A 23957-nucleotide genomic window follows, 5' to 3' on the forward strand; every position below is an offset into this window, starting at 1 on the left:
TCTATTTTACGATTTTAGTTTTATTAATCATAATCACGACTTATGGTAAATTCGACCTACAACATTGCTAAAAAGCTAAGCTCCGCATACAACATCTTAATTACTGAAAAATATTAAAAATTCTATGTTATGCCATGGCCTAAAAATCTTATCACGGTACAAGCAAAAATAATCATATTAGATTTAATTCTTCTCATATCTAATCTTATTAATGTTTTTAACTTTCCAAACTCAACAACCTCACATCATATTACATTTAGCTTATACCCCGTGACTCGGATGTTAATTGAACTCCGCTAAGGAGGCAATCATGATATGAGTGACTCACTTTAAACCCTTATTCTCCTATAAATACTCTCTTTTTCAAGATCAAAGGAGACACGAGCAAGAAACATTAACCATTAGTTTGCTTACATATCACCTCTAAACTTTCAATCTTTAGTGGTTCTTTGCACAACTTATGTTGTAAACTACCATTGACCTTGTGTAATTCATGTTTTATTTTTTTTAGGTAACTTACGTTTTTAAGTTAATTTTGAGTTTGGATTGCTTTGAGTTTAAATCATTTAAATTTAAGACCTGAGTTCTTTAATAATATTGGATTAATTATTTAAATTATTTTCAATTTTGATTATTTCAAGTTGGATTGATTTCGTTTTCAAATTGTTGAATGAATTTTTCTAAAAAAATAGAATTGATTAAATTGATTGAATTTGAGTCTACTTGCATGCCATGAAATGCCCTATGGGACAGGGATCTCGCTTGGTTGGTCTTGGGTTCCGGGCATTCACAATACAATTTTCTTTTCTATCATTTATTTCAAGATTTTACGATTTCATCATCGTCGTCGTCGTCATCTCTAAAACCAACACCTTAAGCCACCATAAACAGCGACAGAGCACACCAAAGTTAATATTCAATCGTGGAATTTCAAGATTCTGATGTCACCAACTTAATAAGAGATAAGGTTCTTATAATTACCAACACTACCTTCCCTAATCAATTAGCTTCTAATCCTACCACACATTTCAGCATTCACTATAAATCATTTTATTAATCACTGTTCTTTAATCATTCAATCATACAAACAGCTGAAGCTGATACCAAGTATATAGATATATAGCTTCAAGTTACAAGGTCTAATTCTACCCCAAGTCCTTATACTTTTCAAACTTTTAAATTTTACTACCTGATCTACTTTTAATTTCAGAAATTTGAATACTAAAATGTCATATATTCAAATTTAACGAAAACTCATTAACAATGGAGCCCTTGTACTAGAAGCCAAATTGTATTTTGTCTCATTTACTCAAAAAATGGAAAAATTAGTTTCTGTAGGTTAGATCAAAGAGCAAATTGCTTCTTTTTGTTAAAAATTTCATCCAATTCTACTGTTAAAAACTAGCGTGCCTAATGGAATGGCTAGACAGTTACACGTAACATGCCACGTGTACCTCATGCTGATATACAGTGGTAAGTTTTTAATAGTAGAAATGGATAAAATTCTTAACAAAAGGATCAGTTTACTTTTTGATTTAATGTACAATGATTAATTTGTCCCTTTTTAGTAGAGAGGGCAAAACACAATCCGAATCCTAATATAAGGGCCTCCAAAGTAGTTTTACCATTAACAATATTATCAATTGGACTTTTAACTTTCAAATCAAATAAGTAAAGAGACTGAATTGATGGACTAAACGTCAAAAGTCCGAAGAGTATAAGGACTGGAGGCACATTTAAACCAACTAACAATTAAAACCCATTAAGCCCAACAGTGTGTTTGGAAATAATGGGTACAGTGTAGTAACTAGCATGCACATGTATATGAAAGAAAATATCTTTTACATTCGGTGACAAGATCACAGATATCCTTATATTTTTATCATGCGACTAATCAGAGAAAGTGTCAAATGACTCATAAGGGCCCATATGGATTTCAGACAAGAGGGTTACCCATTTACCTCCATTGGAAATGGAGTCCCAAAGTTTTAGTGGCTGTGCTAGTGGGAGGATATATCACCAGATATATACATATATGTATTTCATCGAGCCCTCTCGGGGTGGTGGCCAATCAACCCATTGAAAGGACCCTCTCTTCAGTAAACAATAATATTCAATCATGCATGAATAAGTACAGTACAAATATAGTAACAAGACTTCGCTTTTCATCTTCAACTCTCTTAACATCTTAAATTTTATTATTTTTGGCCAAAAAAAGTTATTTTTTAACTTAAATTAAGTTGAATTCGAATAATTTGATTTTATTTTGATAAGAGCTTAATTAAAATTTGAAAAAAAATAAATAAATCCATACTACTATTTAAGCACGATTGAAAACAAAAAAACCAAATCAATAGTGTATCTAAAGCAACATTTGACAGCATTAAGACATTAAGAGGTAGCTAGATTTTGTAATAATGGTAAGCTTGAAATTTTAACAATTGCAAAGGGAAAAAAAACATAACTGTATATTGCAAATTATGTATCTTAAACTAGAACCACACCTTTAAATCTAGAGCTGTTTATTCAAATTTAGGTGTAATTATTGTTAACAGATTTGTTTCCATCACGACTTTGCAGGGTCTGCACTAGAGGATTCGCAAGTGCTTAAGCGGCTCTTAAAATGAAAAATTATATATTAGCACATGATAAAATTATACTTTGATCTCCAGAAAAGATAAGATTTTTATTTAATCTTTTAAAAATTATAAAGCTATAAGCTAATAAAATGATGAAATTACATTTTAATTCTCATAAAAATATGTAATTTAATTCCGATACCCTAAAAGAAATTTATAGCTTCGCCACTATGAGTATGACCAAATTTTCTTAAGCTTTTATGTATATTTAAAAATCATGTTTTTACGCTGGTTATAAATACCGAAAAATGAGTATTTCAAGAAAAGTAAAGAGTCGGACTCCAAGTAACTTATTATTAGTGCAAAGCTTAACTGGAATTTCAACCCTGCACCAACAACCTCAGGCCCCATTTCCATTCAGCCATATACCTATAATGTGCAAGTCATTTTCACACACTCTAGTTTTAGGCAAATGTACTTAAAACATTTGGTGTTGCAAAATTGATACAAAATCTATCTTCCACATACAACGGTTTCTTTTTTTTTTTAACAACGTTCTAATCGTATATTTCTTTTTAATATTATGTCTAGAACTATCTATAGCCCCTCCCAACCTATAAATAAGAGGATAATGCACTTCAACGCACTCAAACCTATGTCTTCTTGCATTGGTAATAATGCCCATACCAATCGAATTAATATTCAATCGACACATACAAGCCTTTCTAAATTTATATATATATTAAACAGATTATACAGATTCCTAAGAATCCTTTGAAGAGGTCAGAAAAAGATCCTCATGTCATAGTAGCAACAATTAAAAGCAGTCCTTGCTATCAATTCATATGAAGAAAACAAAGTCCCCACTTTCGTTCCAAACAAATAAGTCAAATTAGTTCATAATAGTCAAATACAAAATTCGTTGTTGTGGGAGGGGGAATAGATTCAAGGCTTGGATCACACTCGAGACATTACTTAAGCATTATCTAACATTTCATCATTTTTTAGATATTTTTTTGTCTAATTATGAATTTAGTCCTTTCACTTTACGAGAATTGAAAATTAGTCCCTCTATGTACTTTACGAAGACTAAGAAGTTAGTCAAGTTGTGGGTAAACACATAAAATTGAACTATTTATTTTTACTAATTTATTTTATATATATTGTTAAATATAAGGGTGAACAAGTAACCGGTTAAACCAAATTACAAACAAACTTAACTGATCTAATTGAAATAAATCAATTTGTTCGGTTACTTGATTAATTCGGTTAGCTTACTCATTTCAGACGACTTATTCGATTGGCTATCGATTTTGGATATTAAAACTGGATAAACTAATTAAATAAACCTAAATCCAATATCCAAATACCCAACCCAAAACCAATCTAACCCAAAAATACCCAACACCTAACAAAAAATTAAAAATCAATTAATTAAAAATAAAACCTTAAAACCTTTTATTGTATAAATAAATCTTAAAAGAAATCCAAAAAATTGATAAACTAATCGAACTGAATTGAACCAAACCGAAACTTTCATTTTTCCCTTAAATCGATTTGATTTATTCAGTTTTAATGGTTTGGTCATTTTATTTTATAATCGGTATATAAAAGTCAAATTAATTGAATTAACAAAATGTTGATCCCTAATAAAACCTTTGATTTTTATTTTTTGTGCATATAAAAGGTAGAAATGTTTATTCCCAAATTAGCAATTTAACGGTAAAGATGAACAATGTTAGTTAATTGCATTCAATTTTCAATTTTTGTAAAGAACAAAGACTAGACAAATTAAAATGAGGGTTGAATTTTTATTTTTAAAAAAGATGAGGGATGAAATTTATAATTAAAGGCATATATATATACGTCAAGGGCTAAGGCAATAATAAAATCTAGGGACCTGAGCACTGGTGCCCAAGACCATTAAGGATCATGTAAATTGGGCCTCGCCAAGGCCTAGTACGATCCATTTCTTGTATTTAATTATTTTGGTTTTAGGATTATAAAAAAGAGAGGGAAAGAGTGTATGGTAAGAAAGGTAAATTACATTATTGGTCATCTAAATATTAGCATATTTTTGTTCTGGTAACCAAATTTCAAAAATTTTCAATTTCATCACTAACATTATTAATATTTTTTTTTGTTACTCCTCCTTTGAATTATTAATGAAATGTTAGTGTGGTCTTTTTTTTATTTGTATAATGATAAATTTAAGTATAATGATAAATTTAACTCTCAACATTTACACATTTTATTAATTCAATACTAATTCTAAAAAATCAATCAATTTCTTTAAAATAATATCCCCTCCCCTTGCTTATAATATTTGTTTGTATTTAGTGATTTAAGTCAAGAATTGTTTATATAATGTGACAGTCTATTATTGATTGGAATTTTTTAATGGATATAACATTTTGGTGTAAAATGAGTAACGGAAGAATAGTTTAGGTACACTTGTGATAAAAAAATTTAAGTATCAATTTGGGGGAAAAGGTATAGTTTAGAAACTAATATGTGGGTTAAGCATTTATTTTTAAATAGACTTAGTGGTTTGACTAACAATTGAACGAAGGAACTGATTTAAAAAAAAACTAGTTTAAGTACCATTTTTGGCAAAAAAAATTTAGGTACCAAGATGAGAAAAAAAGTATAGCAAGATATCAATTAGTGAGTTAAGTCATTTCTAATGGTATCCGACAAATAATAATATTCAATTTAGATTCAGATTTAAATAATATCACTCAGATTATTTGAGGATAATAAATAAATTGAAATATATAGGTAGTTTTGTTAATTTGGATTTGAATAAAGCAAAAAAAATTGTAGATATTTGACCCACTACATTTATAATGGACTTAATTAGTTTAGATCAGCCAGTTACAAATAAAGTTTGTTCTACTTTCTTCAAAAGTAGCAATGGTGACAGTAATCTGCTCTATTTTCTCTTAAAACGATGGTTTTAATAGTTTTGAGGATTGAATTTATGCGGGCAATCTACCAAAAAAAGCTTATTTTTTAAAAAATTATCGAAATGGGCCCGGTATTTTATTATTTACCGGAATGGGCCTTTTCCGGCAAATCGCGTCCACGTCAGCGCGCTTTGCTGACGTGGCAACAAATCGCGTCCACGAGGGGGCGATTTGTTGCCACGTCAGCAAAGCGCGCTGACGTGGCCGCGACTTGCCCATCTAATGAAATTTCATGTATATAGTTGCACTAAATTATTTAAATTATTTATAATACCTAAATTATCCCTATTTATTTGTTATATTACATAAAATACTCCTTTGAAAATACAAAACATTATGATAGCTAATTTAAAATTTATTCTCCACAACTAATGAAAATCATTTAAAATGCTAAAACTAGATATGTCTGAACAAACTATAAGAAAATCCCTGGAATGCTGTGATTTCTTCGTCTTCAACGAAAGATCTCGAGAAAGATCATGGTGAGGAAAGCTTGTGCTTAATGAGGAAGCAAATTTGGACACTCGGAATCATCTAACAATTATGCAGAACAGCAGCCGTCTTTCTTCACAACTGAAACATCATCCCGAGAGCCGACATTGATGGTTTGTCCCTTGGGCAATGTTGTTTGATCATTCCCTCATTCGAGTGCTTTTCGACTGATCACATGATGTATTTGAGTTAGTATTTCAATGAATGCATGCTCAACATTTGTAGATTCAAGGGCAAATGTTTCCATAAAGAAGCGCGTACATGTGGGCGCGACTTATCAATTTATTTTTTTCTCCAAAACCCTGAAAATCCTAAAAACCCTAAACCCTAAAATCTAAAAACCTACAAGTCAGGAAATCGCGGCCACGTCAGCCTGACATCGCGCTGACATGGACGCGATTTGCCGGAAAATGGTTTATTCCGGTAAATAATAAAATTTCAGGCCCATTTCGGTAAATTTATAAAAAAATTAAGCTTTTATTGGTAAATGGCCCAATTTATGCATGACCAATATTGAAAAGTTTTTTGGGGACATCTGGCATTCTTGGTGTTAATTGGAGTTCATTGTCAATGTAGTCTGATAGTGGTGGTACTAAAATGCTATTTTAACAGTTGACCATGGTGGTGAATCTCTTGCAATTTTTTTGGTATTGTCAATTAAGTGATCTTTATTGTGCATCTCTCTCCTTCACGCATGCAACTCTTAGAACAATGAAGCAACCATAAATTCGAACATTAGAAACAACACTATTAAGAGAAGCAACCATAAATTTTAAATATAAACTATAAAACTAATATGGAAAATACCAAAAAAAGAATTTTATCTCCAAGCTATACACATCAGTCACTTAATAAAAAATTAGTAATGGCGTTAAATATAACCTAATTTGCACCATTTACTCCATTTATTAATATACAATAAATAATCTATTTTAATGTTTTAAGTAAAAATAAGTTTGATTTTAATAATAAGGAAAAAAAATTCTCTCTATTTAAAATGGGTATTAAGTTACTTTTGAAAGTGATATATGGTATAAAATTATTAGTTTTTTTCTTGTGCGATAAATGAATCATTTATTAGTATTTAGAAGTGTCATTTGTTTAGAGCCGACAACCCCTTGAATAGGTTTATATTGTCCTCAGGTCAAACCAAGATTTTGTTTCCCAACTCCATCGAGAGCCCGAGCCCAAGACGGGGTTCAAGGAGCGGAGACACCTTGTTGGATTGGACCATGCATCACACACAACCCAATCCAACAAGGCGCTCACTTTGTGAACCCCGCTTCTAGTTTGGGATTTCGAAGGATTCGTGAGACAAAATCCCGACTCGACCTAGGGATAATATCAACCTGCTAAAGAGTCTATTTGCTCCAAATAGATAATGCTTTGAAGACTTCTCCAGAAGGAGTCGGTCTCCCCTTTTGGTAAAGTGATAGCATAGATGCCTTTAAATGCCATATAAGGGACAAGGGTTCAAACCTACCAAGCATTTGATGTGCACGTCTCCCTGGTAGGTGACCATGCATCATGTACGACCTAATCTAATGTGAAGCTCTTGCTCTGTGAACCCCGCCTTAGGCTCGGGCTCTTGATGGAGTTAAGAGACAAAACCACAGCTCGACCTAGGGATGATACTGTCCCATTAAAGATCTATCAACTCTAGATAGGCAACACTTTGAAAACTAATACAGAAAGAGTCTGCCTCCTCTCAACATAAAACTAAGAGAAAGCGATCTTAATATGTACTTTAGGTATGGTTGCCATAGTAATGGTTGTAGGCATTGAAACCCAGATAACTAGATCAGGAGGTTAAATATCATATTAATATATTTTCTCTTCTTTTTGATACAATGGCTAAGCTACTCATAATCTTTCAATTCCTATAGTAAAGGATATTAGAATCTACGTTTTTCAAATTGTTGCGACAACAATGATGCCAACTAAATTAAGACTTAGTTAGAAAAAGGATGGTAGTTTTTTTTTTTTGCATAATGATAAATTTAACCCTTAACGTTTCCCTTTTTGCTATTTTAACCTTTTTTTTTTCTCTTGGATCACTTTAGCCTTTAAACATTCAAAATTTAGTCAAATTGTTTTTTCTAGATGAAAAAGTTAACCGGCCATTTAAATTTAATGATATTCACATGGCAACTCATGTGGCAATTCATGAATACTTCATAATTTTTTTTTAAAAAAGTTAAAAAAAGTTCATATAAGGTTTTTTTAAAAAAAATCCATATTAACAATGAAGTACACGTAAACTGTAATGTGGGTTATCGCATCAATGCTATTAAAACATTAACAATTTAGTCACATTTTCCGTCCAAAGCAAAATAATTTGACTAAAATTTGAAGGTTCTAAAAATAAAAATTAGAGTCAAGCTAAATGTTCAAATTAGGGATCAACCTTTTAGACGTTGCTCACATAAGGGCTAAGGGCCAGTTCTTCATTGTTTTTGAAAACTGCTATGGAAAAATGCTTTTGAGAAGTGCTTTTGAAAAATTCGAGTGTTTGGTATTGCTGTCAAAAAGTGCTTTTGAAGAATAAAATGTCCATTTTAGACATGATATTATAAAGCAACAAATATGTATTTAAATAATGTTCAAATTAGCTAATATTATGATATTTTAGCAAAAATATAAAAAATAATTTATTATAACTTATTGTTAATATTTTAATAATATTATTAATTTTAAATATTTCCAAGTAATTAATATTAATTATTTATTAAATTTAATTAGAATATATAAACTATATTTAAATATTTAAATATAATAATTAAATATTTGTAATTAGATATTGACATAATTGTATTATTATAAAAAATATTTTTTATTTTTAATTAATGCTTTTAACACATTTGTATTATTTTATTTTAAAATGTATTTGAATATATAACTCATATTAGATATTAACACAACATAGAAAAGATAAAACCTAACAAATTAAAATATTACATATATTTGGATTAAAGTTTTAAAAAGGGATAATATTTATATACCAAATATAAATTCACAATAGACATGTACTAAGCATATGCATAGAGCTGCTCTAATCTTGTTCTCAATTATATTATTTCTTTATAATTAATTTAACTTGTTCAAAACTATTAACAACATATATTATATAAATATGTGGTTTCTAACTAGGAAGCTCTCAAATTTTCAACTGCAATTTCATTGAGCAAATTGAATAAAAATTGCATCCAGAATGGCAAAAATGTCATCAACCTCCAAAGTCTAGTTTGCAACTAAATATTTCATATCTGTCCGGGAAATTTTTCTTATAGAAAGAAAACACTTCAAACCATCTTAAATTAGCAGTAATATGGGGAAAAGACTATTAGATGGACAAATGTCAGACATAGGAAAGACTCAAATGAAGTCAATTTCATAATATAAGATTCTAGGAAGAGGGAAGAGTGTATTGCATTTCATTTAAAGATTCAGCTAAAATCTTTAAACAGAAACAGACCTATAGTAATAAAACTAGTACACACCATGATGTAAAAATGTACAAGAGAAACAGAAGAGAAAATTTCAGTCCACTCAGATGTTGAACATATTTTGAATAGACCAACAAAATCAGCTATCCATTGTAACATACTTGAGAACTCTATAGGGAGTTGATACACATAAAGCATGAAAATGCTGAAGCCTGCATAAAACTGGAGAACCTTCCACAACCTTGACAAAAAAGAAACAGAACATAAGCTACTAAAAACATTAACCAATGATAAAATCAAATTCATTGACAAAGAAAATGAAATAGAACAATGTACAAAGAGTCAAGAAGCAATCACCTGAATGGTCCTAGAAAATTGCTAGTCAAAGACCAATCCACTAGCCCAATACAGCTTCCAATAAAAAATGGCAGAGAAATTCACGAGGGATGGCTAATTCCCACAATCAGCTGAATAGCAGGTAGAAGCAAACAGGAAGCAACTTTAAGATGGAACCTTTCATGAAATAAACAATGGAAAAAATTAGATATAATCAATTTCAATTTAAACATGACTAGATGAGGTAACAAGTAAATTAAAAAACTCAATTAAAATATTAAGTTCAGAAGCTGAAGCAGAATAAAGATTAAGAAGGAAATGTGTAAGATAGTTTTAACGTTTCTTTCTTTTTCTATAGTGTCCGAGGCCAACATTATATATTGCAAAAAGGTGATATATATATATGCATATAAAAGTGCTGCTATTATATACAATGGCACTTTTTTAGTTCTTTTTCTATAGTGATATCCTCCATTCCAGAAAGGTATCACAAATTAAGTTAACTACGGAGGATATCACAAAGTTCACTGCTGCTATTATATAATATTGCAAAAAATAAAAAAGATGTATCCAAATATTATACAATTGTCAAGTTAGGTCACAACAAAAATATTATAAAATTTTCTCATCAGGTTTTATGAACACAAACTTGTCTTCCACTTAATTTTAATTAATCTCACAAAAAATTTTAAAATATCATTTAAACTCTTTTTTTTCAATTTTCATTAAACTTTTAAAATTTTTAAAAGTTTTAATTAGCACCCAAACTTATATATAGATATATTAATCTTTGCTTTCAAATATGAATATATATATTAATCTTCATTAATCAGTGTTTTCCTCATTACACAGTAGTCTATGTATGTGTTTTAGTACCAGTCATCTAACTACATCATGATAAAACTTGTTCGTTTTTATGTCTAAGTTGAAACAAAAGAGACAGAATTCCAATAACTGCAAGCAATAAAATAGATAATAGAACATGAGAGTAGACAAAAACCGATGATGATTTTCCCTACGAAACAACTTGTCAATGTATTGCTGGTAACAAAAAAAAGAAAGAAAAAAAAGAAGCTTTAATCAAATAAGGAGCACAACTTGTAACACCAAACTACTGTTTTAAGCTTTCACCATTAATGTCATTATTCAAAGCCTAAAATTGTTTCTGTTGAGAGCCAATTCACTTTCAACAACGAAATACAGTTACATGTTCCAATATAATTCTCAGACAAAATGAGGTTGTTGGTTGAATTCTTCATGGATTTAAGTCATCCATATGTAATCCATACTAACCAGTTTTTTTTATAGAAAAAAAAAACTATATGAAGTATGAAATTGAGAAAAAACATATGCAAGAAAAACATTTCCCTGACCCCTGCAGCAAACCGCCCAAAATTTTCAAAGATAGCTATTGAATATCGATGCATGCAGTCCTTTGTCGGATTGACCTTTCTATTATTTTCACCCCAGCAAACACCAGATGGAGATGAAAAAACCCATAAAGTGAAAAACTCGAGGACGACAATGAAAAAACCCAGGAGCCGTTTACCAAATGGGAAGCATCGGGTTTAGACAACTTGTGGATGCGGCAAGCCTTGATCCTTTGGGTTTTGGACCAATCCCAGTGTTTTTCATAAAAATCGAAAGAGGAAGAGAGGTTTTGTGTGGCATTAAAACTTAGATGGTGCAAGGGCATTCTCGTTGTAGCTTAGGGTTGGACAATGTCAAAAAACCAATCTTCTAATGTGACAGAAATTTCAACTTGGATAAAGCTTTCAACCATCAAACAATATAATAAGCAAACAAAACAGAGAACAGAATATTTACCTCAATCAAAGATCTTTCATAAGAATCAAATGATAATATAGCTTTTTGACCCCTTTCAGTTGACAGTATTCCCTATAGAATGTAAAATTTCTGTAAAAATCAAACAATCAGAAAACAACTAAAAACAAAGTATAATGAATAATTAAAGAGAAGAAGAAGAAAAGAAACTCACCGGCGGAAGAGGAACAAAGAACCAGAGGAAAAGAAACAAAGGCAAAGAACTTGATATCTCAGGCAAAGAATCAGAGGAAAGAACCTTTTTTGGGGAGAAGACAGGTTAAAAATGGAAATTATCAGCCAAAAGCACTTTTGGCTGAAGAAATGGTGAAATTTTTAACTTCTTCAGCTGGAAAAAAGGACTTTTTAATCGATGAAATTTTTTGGAGACCGTTCTTCATTCATTTTAAGAGAAAAGGACTTTTTATTGCAAAAGTCCTTCTACAAAGTAAAGGAGAACGGGGCCTAAGACATTCAAATGTTTACAAAAGAACCTAATTTTTACAAAAAGTGTTAAAATAAGGGCTTTTCATAAACTTCAAACCATTTTGTAGTAAAAAATAGGTGAATATTGATGTGTTTAGAATAAACACAAAACAATTGAACCAAATATTGCTTAAAAAGAAAATGAATAAAAAAACATAATTTAAAATTTGATATACAACATTTGAAAAGCTCTTATCTGAGTACTTTCAAAATTAATTAATTTAGCCCTTATTTGACCATTTTGAAAGATTTAACCTTCGAGCACTTTTGTAAAGATTAGGCCTTTATATGCTTATTTTGAAAGGCTTAACACTTATGTGATAAAACAGTTAAACATAAAGGACTAAATTTAACATTATATATGTTTGATTGAATCATAAATTAACTCAAGCAATTTGTATTTTTTAAAATTTATTTACTGTTGAAATTTTTTAATTTGGATTTCGCTTCAATTAAAACAATTTGAAGTTGAGTATAGTAAATTCAAATAATTCAATTTATTCGTGGCTTTAAAAAAAATTAAATTAAATTAAATTCTTACAACTCATATAAACTCTTTTACCTATGTAATAAATAGACTTATTTATTTTCTGTATTCTTTAAAAATATGGTTGAAAATACAGTTATATATACATTTGTCATGTTATGACTTCATTACTTTAACTATAAAAACATCCTATAATTAGCAAACCAAATCCACAAACTCCGACAAGTCTTTTTACTTTTCCTCTTCATTACAAAAGAATGTTTCAAAGAATAATAAAAAAACCATCCTCTTTTGTTCTTCAATTTTATTATTATTTTTATTTCTTTGTTCCTCTTCTTATGGATCAATTGAGGACCCAAACTATCAACCAACTCCCATCAGGTGCCGCCCTAATCAAGAGAGAGCTTTGTTACACTATATGTTTCATCTTCATCTTGATCTCCTCCATCATTGCTTTGAACCTCGGCAGCTCTTCCAGATCACTCCCTTTGTTCCGTTTCGATCATTTCTTCCCTCGAAAACTGCCGCCGCCCTTTCCTCATACACATCCCTTGCGAGCTTGCGATTATTCTTACGGGAAATGGGTTCGTGTCGACAAGAAGAATCCGGTTCTGTTGTATGACGAGGACTGCCCGTTTCTCGATCCCGGTTTCCGGTGTCATCGGAACGGAAGAAAAGACATCGAGTTTCTGAAATGGAGATGGCAACCTCATGGCTGTTATCTTCCTAGGTATGGAAGTTTTAATAGTTTCCTTGTTTCTTTCATGCATGCACTGCATGGTGATTGATATGTACATACTCGACTATTTATCCTAATAAAACATTAGATGTTTTAATAAACATATAGGTAACTACAATAATAATAAATTGTTTTATAAAATCATAGGTTCTAAATTATATGCAAGAAGAGTCGAAATAATGTAGCTACGAGGCTCTCACTTTTTCCGAGATTTGTTAGGGTTGTTTAATTACTTTAAACCGCAGATTCAATGCTAGCGATTTCTTGGAACGGAGTCGAAACGGACGGATAGTGTTTGCAGGTGATTCAATGGGAAGAAACCAATGGGAGTCACTGCTTTGCATGTTAGCTCAGGCAGTTTTAAACAAGTCTACAATCTTCGAAGTAAATGGAAGCCCTATAACGAAACACAAGGGGTTTCTTTCCATGAAGTTTCAAGATTACAACCTCACCGTCGAGTACTACAGAACACCTTTCTTAGCCGTGCTTGGTCGGCGACCGATAACCACACCACCTCAAGTTAAGCTGATCGTTAAGGTAGACCAGTTGCATTGGCGTTCTAAACAGTGGAAAGGAGCCAATGTCATAGTCCTCAATACAGGTCACTGGTGGAACAAAGAGAAAATCGCTAAGATGTATGGTTTTTTCTCGCCCCACCTTTCTTTCTCTCTTCATGCTCTCCGTTTCTTAGTCTGTATATGGTTACATAATTGGGTAGGTCTAGTTTGTTTTAGGTGAGGTTAATTTAGGTAATTTAATTTTCTTTTTTTATAATTTCTGATTTGGGTTTAAGTTAATTTGGCTGATTTTAAAATTTTTTATCATTTCTGATTTCGGTTTAGAGTTAATTTTGGGTTTAATTTGAGTTAATTTGAGTTTAAGTCATTTTTGATAAATATAAATTTTTAGAATAAGTTATTTTAAGTTGAATCATTTCAAGTTTTACTACTTAATTTTGAATCTCAAATATTTTTTAAGTTTATTATTAATTTTTTTAATAATTAAATCTAGTTATATTAAATTTGGATTGTTCAAACTTTTTACTACAATTTGACATATTTATGGCTTACTTCAAATCATTAGTACTATTAAAATATTTTGATTACTGATGGAATTTAAAAAAAAAATCAAACCGTGAGATTATTTTCTTTTAAATGAAAAAATAATGCAAAATAATTATTTTCATCAACATAATTTTACATATAGAGAATTTCACATTTTGGGGTTTTTTTTTTTAATTTTAAATCAGTTACAAGGCACGAAATTTGCCATAATATTAGTAAAATGATGAAATTATGTGATGGGACTAAATCCTAATCCTCAAGTTGAGTGTATTACTCGACCAAAAAAAAGTTAAGTATATTACATGAACAAAAGCCATTATTAAACCTCCTTTGATTCCTTAAATCAGGCATAATGACACGATTTTGTGTGTTTCAGGGGTTGCTATTTTCAGGAAGGTGGGACAATAAACATGACAATGGATGTGATGGAAGGTTTTCGAAGGTTTATCAAAACATTGGTGTCATGGACAACCAAGAACTTAAACCCAGAAATCAGCCACGTTTTTATCCGGAACCATTCACCCATTCATTACATGTAAGTCAATTCAAAACACGACACGATTTAGGGTGAGTATTCGATCGAATCGAATCGAAAATTTTCGAATTAATCGAATTTTTGAATTTCATTTTATCATCCTAACTTTATTTGAAGTTTTCTCGAATCGAGTCGAGTGAGATGGGATTCGAATCGAATCGAATCGAATATATTTGTTTGAGTTAAATTTTAAAAAATAATTTTGGGTCCTTGTAACCACTGTCACCCATCATAATAAAATTTGTCCACCTTAATCAAATTTTTTATTAACTTTCATCACCTTATAATTTATTTATTAATTTTTTATATACTGGTTAGCTTCTTTGCTTGCTTAGTTGTTTCAATTATCTTCGTATTCTTGTCACTATGTATTTTGGAATTAAAAAATATATTAAATGTAAAAATATGATTTTTAAATAAAAGTTATTTTAAAAATAAAATGTGAAATTGATACCAATATAAAATTTTAACACGAATATTTTATGCCATAATTAATAATTCAATTTTAATATAAATCTTCAATATGACTAAACAATTCAATAATATAAATAATATAAAATGTGAAATTTAATTTAATAATATAAATAGTAGATATAAATAAAATTATTACTATTTATGTTTAGTGATTCTTTTTTTGGATAATTTTGATTTTTTATTTGAGAGTAGAGGGTGAGAAGTAAAAGTTTAGGGGGAAAATAAAAAGTTTTGGGGAATAAAAGTTTGAGGGAAAGTAAATAGAGGGAGTAAAATTTTGGAGGGAAAATATTAAAAAAAAATTGGAGGGCGGAGGGTTTGGGGTAAATGAGAGGTGAGATGAGAAGGGAATAAAAATTTTAGGGAAAAAGTGGGAGGGGGTAAAAATTTTGGGGAAAAATAAAAGGTTTTGAGGGTTTTGGGGAGTAAAATTTTGAGAAAAAGTAAATGGGAGAGTAAAATTTTGGTGGGAAATGAATTTTGGGTAGATTGGAGGGTTGGGAGGGGAGGAGAGTAAAAGTTTTGGGGGGAAAGTGGGAAGGAGTAAAAGTTTTGAGGGAAAAGTAAAAATGTTTGGAAGTTTGGGGTAAAAATGTAAAATATTATAGTTTGATATTAGAATTATTCGAATTATTCGAGTTATTCGAATTCGAAAACTCAACTCGATTCGAACTTGAAATTTGAGAAAAAAATTCGAGTTGATTCGAATAACTCGATTCGTTTAACTCGAAATTCGAATTTTTTTTTATTTTTTCGAGTCGAATCGAATTTTGCTGACTCCTAACACGATTACATGACACACAAAACCAACAGTTTTTATGAGTGTGAAAATTGCAGGAATGGTACATGGGATGATGGGGGAGTGTGTGATGCAGCAACTGAACCAGAACAAGACTACAAAAAGCTTCGACCTGAGTCATGGAATAATCAGTACATTGCTAATGCAATCAAAGAAATCAACAACTCCAAGGTCCGATTGTTAAACATTACATATCTGACAGGGTTTAGAAAAGATGGTCACCCTTCAAAGTACCGTGAACCAGGGACTCCTGTTGGTGCACCACAAGATTGTAGCCATTGGTGCTTGCCTGGTATACCGGACACATGGAATGAGATTCTCTATGCTCAATTACTGTCAATGGAATTTCGAACCAAATGATCCCCAAAACTTGGGGAGGAAAAAGCACCTAAAGAATGACAATGTGGAAATTATTTTTGGAGCCCAAGTGATCCCTAAACTATGGGAAAAGATTAAAGACAAACATGGAGGTTGATGAGGAAGTTAATGGATAATAATCATGCTGCAAAGTAATCATTAAATCATATTATTCAGACGTGAACCGTGGATTTTGTATATGAAAATTTGTAACGCAAATGAAAAAAGAAATTATTAGAAATCTATATCATGCAATATTTGCATTTGGAAAGCAAAGGGTAAAGAAACAATAACAAGACCTACATAGTATGAATATACAAATAGCACAATTTTTTTAAACAGTTAATTAACATTAAACATGTCCTGTATAGAGAGTGCAAAATACAAAATGAACGTTAGTAATTAAATCTGATCATGAGTCGAGTTGGGTCAAGTTTGAACCGGGTTGGTGTAAAATTTTAAGCCTGTTTTCTAAGCTTAGTCCTGACCCAAAAATGGACCTAAAATTTTGCTCAAGCCTGACCCAGATAAAAAAAATGCTAAACTCGAGCTCAAATCGGTCTGATCATATTAAATTTTTTTTATCTTATTTTTTATATAAAAATGATGTCCACTAAACTAACTAATAAATTGACTAAGGCAAGTGCATCTATCAGTTAATAGTATAGTTATGATGAGCATAAATATCGTTCCCTTGAGGACTACAATTACTAGTATTTATCACCTTTTTTATCATTTAACCTAATAATTCAAAACATTGATTAAAACTAAAATAAACTATCTAAATTAACTAACAATTGCACCAAAGAATAAAACATGAAAATAATTAAATATCAACCGATTGACTAAACGATACGTAGGTAAGAATCAACTTAGAATTCATCTAAAATTCTCAATCTAATTTATGCAATTTATTTCCTTAGTTTCCTTGATCCGTAGAAATCTCTAACTTATACTAATATCTCTTTCGAGCATATAAGCAAGTAACTCTAAGTTGATGTATTGAATTTTCTTTCTAATTAAAATCCCTATTATCGCATTAATTCGCTCTATGGATTCCCCTATTAGATTGGATTCTAATCCAATAGATTTATATCCTCCTATGTTTAGAATTGAATGCAACTCTATTCAACTATGCAAGAGCTAATCACAAGAAGGGTCTATTCAACCACAAACTCATACACATCAAACATGGATTAAAGCTCTAGAAATATTAATTAACCCAAGAACAATTTAGAATTCATAATCGAAAACAAAGAAACTAGGATTTTATTGCATAAAACCATAAATCAAACAATAAAATCCATCATAGGGTTCATCTTCCCTAGGTATTTAAAATTTTAGTTCATGCTTATAAGACTAAACACCGAAAATATAGTATAACTATTAAAATAAAAGAAACTCATGATAACTTCCTCAGAAATCAGTTGGAATCTTGAATTTTGATGGAGAATTACTTCGAAACCAACTTCAATGGTATTCTTTTGGGTAATTTTCATGATAAACTAAGACAACTACTTCTTTACTCTTTTATTTCCTTATTTATACCTTCTTAAAGTGCCAAAAAAAACCTAAAAATCGCAACTTTCAGCTATTAGCGCACATGGTTCCCAAAATCCACACGCCTGTGTGGCTCACATGGCCGTATGGTTAGCTCGTGTGGTTTTCTACTACCGGTGTGCAGCTTCCAGACTGCTCCAATGTTATGATTTTCACTCATTTTTCGCTCCTATTGCTCCCAAGTGCTCTATTAAGCTTCAAAACATAAATTTAAAGGATTAGGAGTATGTAATTCACAATTAGCACCACATAATCACTCAAATATGCATTAAGAATGAGGTTAAAATATGTTACTTTTGACAGTTATCAAAAAACAAATTTAAAAAATATAATACATCAAATACACTAAAAACATTAAGACAAATGTTTCCCAACAAATTGGAAATGTATTAAAAAAATTATATTTAAATAACACTAAGATAGCTGCAACTTAGCAAGCAAATGCCTCTAAAATAGTAACAAAATTAACAATAAAATAAAAGTTATATCTAAACAATAACAACAAAATAGTAGCAATATAATAGTAAAATGACAGCAAAAAACTTTTTTAAGTAGATTCGGGCTGGGATTGGGTAAAAAAACCTTACTCAAGGCTTGACCCATTTAAAAAATGGCCTTATTTTTTGTCCAATCTCATTTTTTGGGTTTATATTTTTACCCCCACTTTTCAAGAAGGTCTTCGAACCCGAGCAGGTGGCCTAACCCACAATCAAGTCTACTAGCAACAATTACACGAAAAATTTAAGTAAAAGCACTCTCAAATATTTACATGACAAAGCATAGGCGCTACCTAAAGGTGATCATGGGTTGGGATACCCGGCTCGGCCCAACGACCCGGCCGAAAAATGGGAGGATTCGGGTAAAAATATAGACCCGAAATATGGGTTTTGGCAAACAAACGAGGCCCGTTTAGAAAACGGGTCAAGCCTCAGGTAAGACTTTTTTAGCTTGGGCCCGGCCTGGCCCGACCCGAATTATATATTAAATATATATGTTTATTTTTAATCAAATATACTTTTTATTAAATATATATATTTTTTGGACTTTTAATCTGAATTATATATTAAATATATATTTTATTCTTAATCAAATATGGTTCGGGCCGGGCCCAGTACAAACAATTTTCTTTAGGGTTAGGCTGGGCCAAGCAATTTTCTTTCGGGCCGGGCTTGGACAAAATTTTAGGCCCATATTTTGGGCCGAGCCCTGGCCTAAAAAATGGGTCTAAAATTTTGTCTGGGCCCGACTGAACCCGGCCCAGCCCATGATCACCTCTAGTGCTACCTATTTATAGATAAAATATGACAATTTCTTGAGTAATTAAAACAACATTTAATTTAAGCATTATCTAAGATAAAAGCCTTCCATTTTGAATTTCTAATGAAAAACATTAAACCCTAAACCTTAAATCCTAATTCGGCTAAAATCTATCAGCAACCTTGAAAGATAAATAAAAACACAACTTGTATTGAATTGCTTGAAATGTATATATACATTTGGATATATCTCAAAACTATACATGAATTATGATTTAACGTGTAATTGTATACATAGACTTTTATTTTGTACAATTTTATATATAAAATTTTGATTTGATCAAATTCTTGTAAATTATTAACACAATTATTAATATAACATCATTTTATGTTTATACATTGCATACATGAATAATTATATTTATCCAATTTAAAAATAAATTGATATATTTGTTTCTTTAGATGTGCATGATTAAATTAAAATTAAAATTTCAAGTATACATTTGAACCACAATTAGATTTTTACATGTATAATTGTACCAAATTAAAATTCATATATACAATTACACCTTAAAACAAAGTTCATGTATAATTTTAAAATTTATCCCTATTTTATTTATCTATTTACGTACATGATAATTATGATATTAACATTTAAACTAAGGCATAACATTAATAATACCGAATCAATTGATATTGCATTAAATTACAGCATTAAGTTCTAGTAATGTTTTTAGAAACAGGCGAATGATTGAATCCATCGAATTATTAATTTTTAATTTAATTAGCTTAACTTAAATAAATTATTATAAAATTATAAAAATATATATATATTTACATACAAGCTCGAGAAATTTTTTAACTTAATTCAACTGTTTCATAACGAGTCTCAATTTAATTTCGATTCTGAAAAACCTCGTAATTACAAACATTTGGATTTTTCTCTTGAGCACGAAAGATTGTTGAAAAGTCTCAGAACGAAGGCCCATTTCATAACTATCCAGGCCAAGCCCAAGGAATCCACTAAAGTTGCTTCCTTTTTTCTTTTTCTTTCTGCTCTTTCGAATTTCGTTGTCCTCTGAAACTGAAACCTTTGTCCGTAAAAAAAACCCTTGTTTTTCTCTTTGAAAGATGTGGGCAAGTTCAGAGGGAGGTGCACCAGAGGTTACTCTAGAAACCTCTATGGGTGCCTTCACTGTTGAGGTATACCTCAACTTCTTCTTTTTTTACTGACCTTGCTTCAATATATATTGGGTTTATAATCATTAGCTTAACCCTTGTTTCTACTCTCTTTTTTTTTGTGTGTTTTTACTGGATTTTCAGCTATATTACAAGCATGCACCCAGAACTTGTCGGAACTTCATTGAACTTTCCAGGAGAGGCTATTATGACAATGTCAAATTCCATAGAATTATCAAGGTTAGTTCTTTTTAAGTTTTCTCTCATTTGGTAATTTTTTTTCTAATATTAGCTTTCTTCAACCTGTATCTGATTGTTATGATGTAGGATTTTATAGTTCAGGGTGGAGATCCAACTGGGACTGGAAAAGGTGGAGAATCTATTTATGGGTATTCCCCCCCCCCCCAATCTTTTCATAATTAATGTGATACAATCTTATGCTTTTCTTGTTGATAATGGAACCTGGAACTTACACTGCAATTGTTTTATTAATATGGTTTAATACTGTTTTGGCATCTGTTTCTTCGATTATTGGCAGAACTGGTGTTGTTTTATTATAGGAACAAGTGGTTTCTATATCAGATTTTAATTACTGGTTTGTGTTTTCATGATTGATTTCAGTCCTGTATTCGATGATGAGATAAGGTCCGAGTTAAAACATACTGGAGCTGGTATTTTATCTATGGCTAATGCGGGTCCGAATTCAAATGGAAGTCAGTTCTTCATTACTTTATCTCCAGCGCCGTCATTAGATGGTAATGGTGTTATTCTTAATGATTACAATAAGAACTATGTTATTCTTCATAATTATATATTTGTTCAATCTTTTGTGACAACACTATTTCTTTTTTCATATTGAGATCCCTTTTGTTATCCGCTGCATGATGTTATGATATCCAACATGAATCGTCATCGCTAATGTTAATGTTATGGTTTTTCTTGTAGTTTCTATGATACCTTAGGAGTCATGACTGGTCTAAATTTATAAGTTCTATTAATGTGAAAGCTAAAAAGCTATTCAAGTTCTAAGGTAATGGTCACTGTTACTAGAAGCTAAATTTACCACACGGTAAATTGGTCGGCAAATATTGGGAGCAGGGCCTCAAATTGTTTTAGAAATGATTAACGTAACGGTTAGACTTCTGTGGAAAATTGTCCATGAACCAGGTTGGACTGGTGTCAAGGCCAATTAGTCCCTAAACTGATTTTGATGCTATTATCGTGCTTATTATATATACCTTTCTGAAGCCTTTTTGATAAATAGGTTGTTTCACATACGAAACATAGTAAGCAAATGAGAACTATGAGCTTGATTCTCTCCGTTATGCTGAATTTTTTGTATTTGCATAATGTAATATCGCATATTTTTCCTGATTTAGCTAAATGATCTCATCGGTTTCCTCACATGTAAATGCTTTGATTGGCAATTCTTTCAACAGGTAAACACACAATATTTGGGAGAGTATGTAGGGGAATGGAAATTATCAAGAGGCTTGGTAGTGTCCAAACCGACAACAATGACAGGTAAGTTGGCTCGGTTTAGTCTATCTACAAGTAACCTGTCAAACCTATGTAAAATTTTCATTCGGAATCATTGGGATTGTTTAACATTGTTTTGTCAACCACTTGAAACCATGATTTTGTGGAATGCGTTCAAAGAATAAGTTTGCTAATTTACTTGAATTATATTTATAGCAGGATATTGTCAAAAGCCACTAATAAACTATTACAAAGGCTGATTTCTAATTATTCAATTAATGAAACACTTTAAAATAATCATCTCCACGTGAAGTCAACCTCGAACAACCTACATAAAACTCCGATTACTCGGTTACCTGTTTAATAAATAAGTAGTGCTCGGGTCCAAGCGTTTCAAGAGGATTAACTAAACATTTCATCTGAGTTTGACCTAGCTCTTAGTGGTTATTATACTTGTGTTGTATATCTTGTTAGACAATTTCTCGATTTTAGCCGGATTACAGTCAGACTACCTATTTTATATTGCTTAGCATCTGGAGTAATTCATGTTTTGCTGTTTTTACTTGTTAATTCAGGCCTATTCATGATGTGAAGATCCTACGGACTTCAGTCAAAGACTAGCACCGGAGTTCGGAAACTGCGAATTGTAGTTCTATGAAATGCCCATCGTTTCCCCGGATATTTTGAAATTGGATCATTCATAAACGTGTTATATACCTTGTGTTAGAGTTATGTTTAGTATAAACTGAGCAGAAACAATTAATGAACGGCATTTCTTTTAGAGTTTTCTCATCACATTAATCTTTCCTGCTTTCATTGTGTGCTAGAACGGCACTTCTGCCTTCGGCCTTTTTACTATCATCTGGGTCAGCATGGGTGCATGGATTTGTAGCAATCGGAAAAAGAAAAAAGAAAAGTTAGGTGGTTAAATTACAAGTAAATCTATGTTTTGAGTCAATTTTAAAAAATTACAAAATAGTCGTTGAATTAATAATTTTTTGGTGGTTGGATGAATTAATGTAAAATATTTTCTATTATTTGACAGATTTTTTGTAATTTTTTTTATTAAAGTTGTTTTCAATGGGACATACATTTAGATTTATGATAAAGAATTTAAATGAAGTAAATTGATTATAAAGTGATGTTAAAGTGAAATTATAGTAAATAATGAATCTTTGTGATGTTAAAGATTAAATTTTGAACTGTGAAATTTATAATTGAAACAATAAAAGCATGAAAAGTTGTCATGTGAAATAATATATTTTAACGACTTATTTGATTAAAGTGTTTATATAGTGAAAAATAAATTACATGACTAAGGATTAAATTGAAAAATATACAAAAATTAAGTGTGAAATAATTTAATATATGAATAAGAAAATTATGTTAAAAGTTTAATGAATATGTGAAGCATTGTAAAAGTAAAATTATGGAAATATATGAAACTTTCATAATAACTAAATTGTTAAACTTGAAAAAATATATAGATAAAATAATAGAAATTTGATATGTGAAACAAAATATTTAAATAAATTATGTGATTAAAGTGTAACAAGAAAAAAAATTAATTTAATATGATTAACAAAAAGAGATTACATTGAAAAATTATGAAAATTAAAAATAAAATATTTAGTAAGTGACGAATGTAATATAGAATGTAACATCATGATGCTTTGACCCGATATTCAAGTCTAGAAAGACATTTTATGAAAATAAGAGAATTTTTTTACATTGACTGGAAAACTTTTATATTGACCATTGAAAAAGACAATATTTTCTGTAAAAGACTCCTACATTGAAACAATCTAAACGTAAATTCATTTGAACCACTTTGCTATTAAATTTTTATTTGAGTTCCGAGCAACAATTATTTAGTCTTGATTATTTAGTTTCAAG

General features: G+C 30.5%; 2 protein-coding genes and 1 long non-coding RNA gene across 3 annotated transcripts; 2 read left to right on the forward strand and 1 right to left on the reverse strand.

The window, feature by feature from the left end:
* Positions 1-9405: 9405 nt before the first annotated feature.
* Positions 9406-12093, reverse strand: LOC107928161 (uncharacterized). The gene is made up of 4 exons (XR_001692566.2): positions 11822-12093; positions 11650-11739; positions 9844-9999; positions 9406-9727 (listed from the first exon to the last, which is right to left on the reverse strand). It is a non-coding gene; the product is annotated as an uncharacterized lncRNA (long non-coding RNA).
* A 793-nt stretch (positions 12094-12886) lies between these two features.
* On the forward strand, positions 12887-16854 carry LOC107928172 (protein trichome birefringence-like 8). The gene is made up of 4 exons (XM_016859351.2): positions 12887-13349; positions 13604-13993; positions 14799-14957; positions 16269-16854. Exons 1-4 carry the CDS (start codon positions 12958-12960, stop codon positions 16588-16590), a joined length of 1263 nt encoding a protein of 420 aa, XP_016714840.2. The 5' UTR covers positions 12887-12957; the 3' UTR covers positions 16591-16854.
* Positions 16855-20441: 3587 nt separating this feature from the next.
* Positions 20442-22842, forward strand: LOC107928143 (peptidyl-prolyl cis-trans isomerase CYP18-2). Its single transcript, XM_016859329.2, has 6 exons — positions 20442-20606; positions 20727-20822; positions 20910-20971; positions 21204-21337; positions 22022-22106; positions 22637-22842. The coding sequence occupies exons 1-6, from the start codon at positions 20535-20537 to the stop codon at positions 22680-22682; spliced, it is 495 nt and encodes a 164-aa protein (XP_016714818.1). The 5' UTR covers positions 20442-20534; the 3' UTR covers positions 22683-22842.
* Positions 22843-23957: the final 1115 nt, after the last annotated feature.

Source organism: Gossypium hirsutum, chromosome D01, assembly GCF_007990345.1.
Source record: "Gossypium hirsutum isolate 1008001.06 chromosome D01, Gossypium_hirsutum_v2.1, whole genome shotgun sequence".
Classification (NCBI taxonomy): Eukaryota; Viridiplantae; Streptophyta; class Magnoliopsida; order Malvales; family Malvaceae; genus Gossypium; species Gossypium hirsutum.